The sequence below is a fragment of the Oncorhynchus kisutch genome, unplaced genomic scaffold (assembly GCF_002021735.2).
Source record: "Oncorhynchus kisutch isolate 150728-3 unplaced genomic scaffold, Okis_V2 scaffold2003, whole genome shotgun sequence".
Taxonomy (NCBI): Eukaryota; Metazoa; Chordata; class Actinopteri; order Salmoniformes; family Salmonidae; genus Oncorhynchus; species Oncorhynchus kisutch.
The window spans coordinates 28,979-38,818 of record NW_022263948.1 but is presented as its reverse complement, the minus strand read 5'-3'; the positions used below and the strand labels follow the sequence as shown (position 1 = coordinate 38,818).

Below are 9,840 nucleotides of genomic sequence, written 5' to 3'. Positions count from 1 at the left end.
TTCATATTGAGCTTCTGCTTCTGTGTACAGGAACGTATTATTTGGAAGAGAAAATGTATCAGCTTATTATTAAATCATTAATTATTAAATAATTATGACGTTCTTTCCAATACAAAAAGTGTAGTAACTATTGTTTCCAAACTGCGTTACCCACTCCAGTCAGCAGATGGCGATGAGCGTCTTTCAGTTGACTCTTCTTGCGTGACGTATAATGGACTGGACGGGACGCTTCTTCAGGAACAACAAGGCGTCAACTCTTTCAACCACGTCGGTAGCTTGCTAGCCAACATAAAACTGAAAGATTGACGTTTTAGACCATGTTAATGTACATTAGCTAATCTCAGTGTTTTAAACGATTTTCGGTTGACGTATCAACTGGTTCAATTTGCAAACGTGTTAAAGATTGATACTGAGCCTAGCACTAGGCTAGTCGCTAATGCTAGCTAGCTAGATAACATCCCTGACCATGAGCTCACTAAACTACTCCTCCCTTGCTAATAAAGAGGGGGTCTGCTGTTTGGAGAAAGAATACTTCAGAATGAAAAAGGAGGAAGATGAGGCTGTTATAGTGAAAGAAGAGAAAGAACCGTTTAGAGAGGAAGAGGATGCTATCTCAAAGGTGAAGAAGGAAGACGTTTTGGCAGTGAAAGAGGAAGAGACAGAATATCAGATTAACACCAGTGAGTACTGTCTTTAACAGGGACACAAACTATGCCGTTGTTGAACTAATGTGTGGTTTTAAAGGGGCATTCTACTGAAGTTCTACACTTGAATCTGTTGTTCAGTACTGTAGGAATTGTTAAAGGGTCGATCTGCCATTGGTTCATATATTTGAGGGACTTTTCAATTAAATGTATTGAATTCTCCATGTGGTCTACATTAAAGTTCCCCTCATCTAGTATAACAGGCTTTTAAAATTCAATATTGAAGCATAATCTCTACTTAAAATATCAAAGGGACATATTCATGCCTCTTGTAAGACCCTATGATTTTATTAGACGGTTATAAGTTTACTACTCATTTTGATGTTCTCATTAACACAGGAGAGAGACATGACTATGGTGGATCCTCTGGGGAGCTTCAACAACATCCTGATGCTGACGTGGCAGAGAAGAGTCTCTCCAGATCAGAACACCAGATGGTACAGCTTGGTCTGGACAAGCAAACAGCTTTCTCTTGCTTGGGGGCTGGGTTTCTGTAAAGCAGTTTATGACAACAGTGAATTCAGCATCCATAATGATATGCGTCTGTGTCCTCTCTTTATGGTTACCAGGACAACACTAGCCCTTCCTCCCTCCCGGAGACCCTGTATCGTGCCTCTCCCGGTAGCACCTTACTGCTGGGTATGAAGAGGTTGTCTGTGCTGCTGGTGGACTGCAGGAAAACAACGGGGCTGAGTGGAACTGTGAGAGGAGGAGAAGAGAAGAAAGGATCAGATTTGACACATCAAAGTAAGTGCTGTAATTTAGCAGAGTTCTGTTAGTTGACAGGAAGATAGACTGGTGTATATGGATGTTATGAATATGGAGGAAAACTGTGATCAGGCTGCCCACTCAAGCAAAAGCTTCAAACTGTAACCAGTGCCGGCAACCTTGTTCAGGTTATCAATCAACCTACCAGGGTAGTGACAAACAGTAGAGGAATGAAATCATCAACATGGTTTGATCATATCTTTACTAATGCTGCAGATATGGGTTTTAAAGCAGTATCCAGATCCATCAGATGTAGTGATCACAATATAGTAGCCATGTCTAGGAAAACCACAGTTCCAAAGGCTGGGCCTAATATTGTGTATAAGAGGTCATACATTTTTTTGTAGTGATTCCTATGTTGATGATGTAAATAATATTTGTTGGTCCGTGGTGTGTAATGATGAGCAACCAGACACTGCCCGTGACACATTTGAAACTGCTTATCCCAGTTACTAATAAGCATGCACCCATTAAGAAAATGACTGTAAAAACTGTTAAATCCACGTGAATTGATGAGGAATTGAAAAAATGGTATGATGAAGAGGGAGGCAAAAGAGATTGGATATAGGTCTGGCTGAAGAACTGATTGGCAAACCTATTGCAAATTGAGAAATCATTTGACTAAACTGAATAAAAAGAAGAAAGTACACAATGAAACAAAGATAAAATACATGAAGAATGATTGTAAAAATCTTTGGAGCATCTTCAATTAAATGAAATTTTGCGCAAATAAAATCTATTTGACCAGATACAATGCTATTTTACAGTAAACAAATATAGACTTTTAGCTTATAGGGAAGTTCATACAGCAAGCACAGCACTTGCAAATGACTGATTGGCTGAGAGAGATTCATGAAAAATATTGTTGGGGCTGTTTTGTTAGACTTCAGTGCAGCTTTTGGCATTATCGATCATAGCCTGCTGCTGACAAAACGTAAGGCTTTACACCCCCTGCTATATTGTGGATAAAGAGTTTTTCTTTTCAAATGTAACCTTTATTTAACTAGGCAAGTCAGTTAAGAACAAATTATTTTTTTCAATGACGGCCTTGTTCAGGGGCAGAATGAGTTTTTTACCTTGTCAACTCGGGGATTCGATCCAGCAATCTTTCGGTTACTGGCCTACCGCTCTAACCACTAGGCTACCTGCCGCCCCAGAGCTACAAAATCAAGTTTGAATCAGGAATTCCCCAGGGCAGCTGTTTGGCACCTACTTTTTTCAATCTTTACCAACAGCATGCCGATGACGTTTGAGTAAAGCCAGTGAGTCTATGTATGCGGATGACTCAACACTGTACACGTCAGCTACTACAGCAACTGAAATGACTGCAACACTTAACATAGAGCTGCAGTTAGTTTCAGAATGGGTGTCAAGGAATAAGTTAGTCCTAAATATTTCTGATTACCTTAAAACCTCTTGGTGTTAGGGGGCAGTATTTTCATTTTTGGGAAAGAAAACGTCCCCGTTTTAAATGGGATATTTTGCAGAAGAAGATGCTAGAATATGCATATAATTGACAGCTTTGGATAGAAAACAATCTAACGTTTCCAAAACTGTAAAGATATTGTCTGTGAGTATAACAGAACTGATGTTGCAGGCGAAAGCCTGAGAAAAATCCAATCCAGAAGTGCCCCAGGTTTTGAAAGCGCTGCGTTCCAATGACTCCCTATATGGCTTTGAATGTACCATCAACGAGCTTACGCTTTCTACATATTCCCCAAGGTGTCTACAGCATTGTGACGTAGTTTTACGCATTTCTGTTGAAGAATAGCCGTATGGGGGCACATTGCGTAAGTGGTCACATGGTGGCTCCGAGAGAGATTCTCGCGTAAAGTGCAGAGGTAGCCATTACTCCAATCGGTCCTAGAGAAAAAGGAATTGTCCCGACGGATATATTATCAAATAGATATTAGAAAAACACCTTGAGGATTGATTCTAAATAACGTTTGCCATGTTTTTGTCGATATTATGGAGCTAATTTGGAATATTTTTCAGAGTTGTGACCGCAATTTCCTGGCGATTTCTCAGCCAAACGTGAAGAACAAACAGAGCTATTTCGCCTACAATTTTGGGAAAAAATGAACTTTGGCTGTCTACCTGGGAGTCTTGTGAGTGAAAACATTTGAAGTTCATCAAAGGTAAACGATTTAATTTGATTGCTTTTCTGATTTCCGTGACAAGTTTGCCTGCTGCTAGCAAGGCATAATGCTATGCTAGGCTATGATAAACTTACACAGATGCTTGTCTAGCGTTGGCTGTAAAGCATATTTTGAAAATCTGAGATGACAGGGTGATTAACAAAAGGCTAAGCTGTGTTCCAATAGATTTCACTTGTGATTTTCATGAATAGGAAGATTTTCTAGGAAGATTTATGTCCGTTGCGTTATGCTAATTAGTGTCAGATGATGATAACTGTCCCGTTCACGGGCTGGGTGTCACTACAGGTTAAGTTACATGGCCTACTATGCTAATTCTGTAGTGGTATTGTTAGAGGGGGCTAAAGAAATATTTTGTTGGTGCGCCAGGCAGGTATTAACCCTAGTTATTAAAGTTAATTATTACCTATTATAACATTATTATTTTTTTAATATTATTAAAACCGAAAGGATGAGAGTAGAATAGATAGAGTAGCGCTTCCAGACACATTCTAAACATGATGGAGTATTGAAGGAGGACTGTAGCACCTAATGATGAAACATTATAGAGTCTTAAAGGACTGTAGCATCTAATGATGAAACATTATGGAGTCTTAAATGAGGACTGTAGCATCTAATTATGAAACATTATGGAGTCTTAAAGGAGCCTTGTAGCATCTAATGATGAAACATTATGGAGTCTTAAAGGAGGACTGTAGCATCTAATGATGAAACATTATGGAGTCTTAAAGGAGGACTGTAGCATCTAATGATGAAACATTATGGAGTCTTAGAGGACTGTAGCATCTAATGATGAAACATTATGGAGTCTTAAGCTTTAATTTGTGGTATTGCACTTGTGAATGCATGAAAGTTAAATATTTCTCATAAAAAATATATATTTTGCACTCTGCAATATCACCGGATGTTGTCGAAATGTTCCGCAATCAGTTGTGTTGTGACAAGGTAAAAGTCCATATTATGTCAAGAACAGCTCAAATTAGCAAAGAGAAACAACAGTCCATCATTACTTTAAGGACCACCACAATAATGGAAGATCCAGAGTTACTTCTGATGCATAAGTTCATTAGAGTTACCAGCCTTAGAAATTGCAGCCCAAATAAATGCTTCACAAAGTTCAAGTAACAGACACATCTCAACATCATCGGTTCAGAGGAGACTGCGTGAATCAGGCCTTCATGGTCCAATTGCTGCAAGGAAACCACTACTAAAGGACACCAATAAGAAGAAGTGACTTGCTTGGGCCAAGAAACACGAGCAATGGACATTAGACCGGTGGATATCTGTCCTTGGGTCTGATGAGTCCAAATTTGAGATTTTTGGATCAGAGCTTCATGTCTTTGTGAAACGAGGAGTAGATGAACAGATTATCTCCGCATGTGTGGTTCCCACCGTGAAGCATGGAGGAGGAGATGTGATGATGTGCGGGTGCTTTGCTGTTGACAATGTCATGAATAAATAAATCAAAGTCACACTTAACCAGCATGGCTTCCACACCATTCTACAAATATATATGCCATCCCATCTGGTTTGGGCTTAGTCCCACTGTCATTGGTTTTTCAACAGGACAATGACCCAACACACCTCCAGGCTGTGTAAGAGCTATTTGATCAAGTAGGAGAGTGATGCATCAGATGACCTGACCTACACAATCCCCCACGGTTTTTTATTTAATCATTTTTTTTTTTTTTGTCCACATTTCCAGAGATGGAAGTAATTTTTACTGTACTTTTTGGTACCTTTGAATCTAATGTATTGTATCAAGATGGTTTGGGATGAGTTGGATCGCAGATGTGAAGGGAAAGCGGCCTACTAGTTCTCAGCATATGTGGGAACGCCTACAAGACTGTTGGAAAAGGATTCCAGGTGAAGCTGTTTGAGAGAAAGCAAGGGTGGCAACTTTTGAAGAATAAAATATATATTTTGATTTAACACTTTATTATTCTACAATGTAGAAAATAGTAAAAATAAAGAAAAACCCTTGAATGAGGAGGTGAGTCCAACCTTTTGACTGGTACTGTACATTAAATTCCCTGACAACAGCTCCAGTGGACATTCCTGCAGTCAGCATGCCAATTGCCCGCTCCCTCAGAGACCTGTGGCATTGTTGTTTGAACAAACTGCACATTTTCGGGTTGCCTTTTATTATCCCCAGCACAAGATGCACCTGTGTAATAACCAAGCTGTTCAATCAGCTTCTTGATATGCCACACTGTCAGGTGGATGGATTATCTTGGCAAAGAATAAATGTTGACTAACAGGGATGTAAAAAATTCTGCAATCTTTTTTGTTGTTGTTGCGTTTATATATATATTTTTTGTTGTTACTATCAGTTTTAGGAACATTTACCCAAAATATGACATCAGCGATAATCAAAATGTTGAAAATCTGTGAATGTCTAAATAAGAAATTGGTCCATTTAAACAGCAATGTGTCAAACCCTTTCAACAACGGGGAGATGTTACTGATGTGCTTTGTATCTTCAACGTAAAAACAAGTTTTGGACTTCCACACAAAATTACTTCTTTAGTTATTTGATGTTTAAGGAAGTGTGTAGGTCACATTCTGTATCATACAGCTATGAATGTTATATATTTAGAACCACCTGTTCAATTGGAATCCAGCGACGCCTGTGTCTTCAGTGTCCTAGAATTGTCTAGGTTTTTGTGTTCTGACTTGTAAAACAGGATGAATAAGTAATGTAAACATAGCAGTAATTACCAGGAAGCTCTACATTTGTTTTAAAATCACACTAAGATTGTTAAAACTGGCATCAGGTTATTAAGAGATCGGATTTAGGATTTACCCTCATAGCAAGGTTGTTTTATCATGTGGTTTCATTTGGGTCTCTATTTAAAAATAACACTATCTTTGGCAGGAGAAAGACCAGACTCAGAGGAACCAGAGCCAGGGAAGTCCAAACAAGCAAGACGACACCAGTGCTCCCAGTGTGAAAAGAGTTTTAAACAGAAAGCACAACTGAAACAACATGAGAGGATACACACAGGGGAGAAGCCTTACCACTGCTCCCAGTGTGGAAAGGGTTTCAACCAGTCAGGGGTGCTGAAACGGCACGAGAGAATACACACAGGAGAGAAGCCTTACCACTGCTCCCAGTGTGGAAAGTGTTTCAACCGGAAAGCATTCCTGAACCAACACGAGAGAATACACACAGGAGAGAAGCCTTACCACTGCTTCCAATGTGGAAGGTGTTTCAACCAGTCGGGGGCGCTGAAACAACATGAGAGAATACACACAGGAGAGAAGCCTTACCACTGCTCCCAATGTGGAAAGTGTTTCAACCATTCGGGGATGCTGAAACAACATGAGAGAATACACACAGGAGAGAAGCCTTACCACTGCTCCCAATGTGGAAAGTGTTTCAACCATTCGGGGATGCTGAAAGACCATGAGAGAATACACACAGGAGAGAAGCCTTACCACTGCTCCCAATGTGGAAAGTTTTTCAACCAGAGTGGACACCTGAAACAACACGAGAAAATACACACTGGAGAGAAGCCTTACCACTGCTCCCAATGTGGAAAGTGTTTCAACCATTCGGGGGACCTGAAACTACATGAGAGAATACACACAGGAGAGAAGCCTTACCACTGCTCCCAATGTGGAAGGTGTTTCAACCAGTCGGGGGCGCTGAAACAACATGAGAGAATACACACAGGAGAGAAGCCTTACCACTGCTCCCAATGTGGAAAGTGTTTCAACCATTCGGGGATGCTGAAAGGACATGAGAGAATACACACAGGAGAGAAGCCGTACCACTGCTCCCAGTGTGGAAAGTTTTTCAACCAGAGAGGAACCCTGAAACAACATGAGAGAATACACACAGGAGAGAAGCCGTACCACTGCTCCCAATGTGGAAAGTGTTTCAACCAGAGAGGAAACCTGAAACAACATGAGAGAATACACACAGGAGAGAAGCCTTACCACTCCTCCCAGGGTGCAAACCATTTGCCCATTTAGGAAGCCTGAAAGAACACATTATACTGCACACAGAGGGGAAGGCTTCTCTTAGCGTGTATGTTGATATTTCACATCACATTGACTTAAAATTCATCAGAGAACATACACAGTGCTCCCGTTGTCTAATATTGTTGACTGACAATGTGTTTACCTGTCATTACCATATGAATTAAATGGTACAGGGTATACTCAAACATATATTTGTTTGTTTTTATTAGAAAACATGAATTGACTATGGAGTCTGTCAGTTTGAATATAAAGGAGATCAGGTTCCTTGTTTTAAACTGTCCTTTTTTTAAACTCTGTGTGTGTTTATCTGGGTGTGCCATTCCTCCAGCACTACAGATAATCAAGTGATATTTGGATGTGATGCATTAGTTCCATTGTTGACATTTGCATTGTTGGCCCACTGATGATTTAATGAAATGAAAATGTTCAGACTCTGTAATGGAAAATGTTAATTGTTTGTGTGTCCACATAACTGAGTATGTGACTAACCTTGTGAAACTGTCCTATTATAAGCTCCTGTTCTTGGGAGTATCATCCTGTGTTGCAAACCAATTTGCACCTGTGTCCTTGTATGAATAAAGTCCCGCCCAGGAACAGGAAACTATAAAGATATGTGCTCATCACTCAATGCTTCAGGAATTCAGACTGTCTACACTGTGCTGTGTAACTCTGTTATTCTCTCTGAGCTCAGAAATAAAGAATATTGGTTTGACTTGGACTCCAGCAGATCCTTATTTTATAATATCCACCACAACTCTCCCAAGGATTGCTATTTATCATTGTCTCACAGAAGAGTTCCTCGTTCCACTTTCCTGGGGGAATTTACAAGCCTCCCACTGATTGAATAAACATTGTTTCCACAGGTAACATTTTGTGTTTCACCCAACCAGCAACCTAAATCCAATGACTGGTAACATTTAGTGTTTCACCCAACCAGCAACCGATATCCAATGACTGGTAACATTTTGTGTTTCACCCAACCAGCAACCTAAATCCAATGACAGGTGACATTTAGTGTTGATTTCATGTTGAATTCACTTTAGTTGACGAATCAAAGAAATGTAAATAGAAACTAGATGTTGAACTGACGTCTGTGCCCAGTGGGCTGGTTTGAATAAGCAGCAGGTGTTGGATCGATATCCACCTTAGTAGCTAAGTTTCCATGTAATTTGAGACAGATTTTCATGTGAATATTCAAAAATCTGCATAAAACAATATATACATTTTCCCACCAGAAATGTTTCTATCAAACAGATTTATTGCAGATTAAAGGCTTTGCGTGACAAATAAATAACTTTTGCTGTTAAATTCCCAATGGTTTCCATCGCATTTTCAACTCTACTGATGGTTTAATGAAACTGTTGCATTATATAGCAAAACTTCTCTTGTCCCGTGCACTGTAGCCAGCAGCTCATATATACAGTGTTGGTAGGCTACCTACATGATGAGATTATTATGGATGAGAGCGATATTATTTTATTTGTCAAATGGCAGCCAAGCATCGATCATCATGTCACCTGTCACCAGAATAAGACCATCAATATGTATTGGAAAGGAGCATCAAGCTCATCACGTGCACTTTCACCACCCTGTGAAGTTCATAACTTATTTCATCTGTAGCCTAATAAACTGCATGGGTTCCCAAGTCGTAGTGGGAGGACCACACAACATATCATCGCATGACTCCAAGTTAACTAAGATGTGATGGTTATTATATAAATATTTGCTCATAAAGGAGTTTCCACCTCCATTACTCGCTTATACATTTTTACTGACGCAAGAAGTCCCCAGCATGTCAAACGAACTAACATATAGTTTGTCGGCTTTTATAAAATTGTTCAGGCATAACCTGTTTCCGTCAGGCCGGTCATTACTTTTGAAATGGTTGGATCAATATCCACCTTCATGATGTGGATGAAGCCTGATTTGGAATGTCTGAGTAGTTCTATATGATGTCATAATACACCCCTCTGATAATCAAGTGATATTTGGAATGTCTGAGTAGTTCTATCTGATGTCATAATACACCCCTCTGATAGTGATACATTTGCTCCATTGTTTCCATGTCAGTTGGTTTCCCACTCTGATGATTTATATCTGACAGAGGGGCTTTAAATGAATAGTATGGTGACATCTTAGTGTGTCTTGAAGTAAATAGGATTATTAATCATAAACTCCTATAGCAACAATACACTGCAGCTTTGACATCAAGAAGAGAATGG

At 39.7% G+C, this 9,840-nt stretch overlaps 1 protein-coding gene across 1 annotated transcript; it reads left to right on the top strand.

Annotated features, from left to right (window-relative positions):
• Positions 1-164: 164 nt before the first annotated feature.
• On the top strand, positions 165-8,330 carry LOC116368834 (zinc finger protein 135-like). The gene is made up of 4 exons (XM_031819271.1): positions 165-680; positions 1,044-1,141; positions 1,274-1,451; positions 6,507-8,330. Exons 1-4 carry the CDS (start codon positions 467-469, stop codon positions 7,607-7,609), a joined length of 1,593 nt encoding a protein of 530 aa, XP_031675131.1. The 5' UTR covers positions 165-466; the 3' UTR covers positions 7,610-8,330.
• The last annotated feature ends 1,510 nt before the right edge of the window (positions 8,331-9,840 follow it).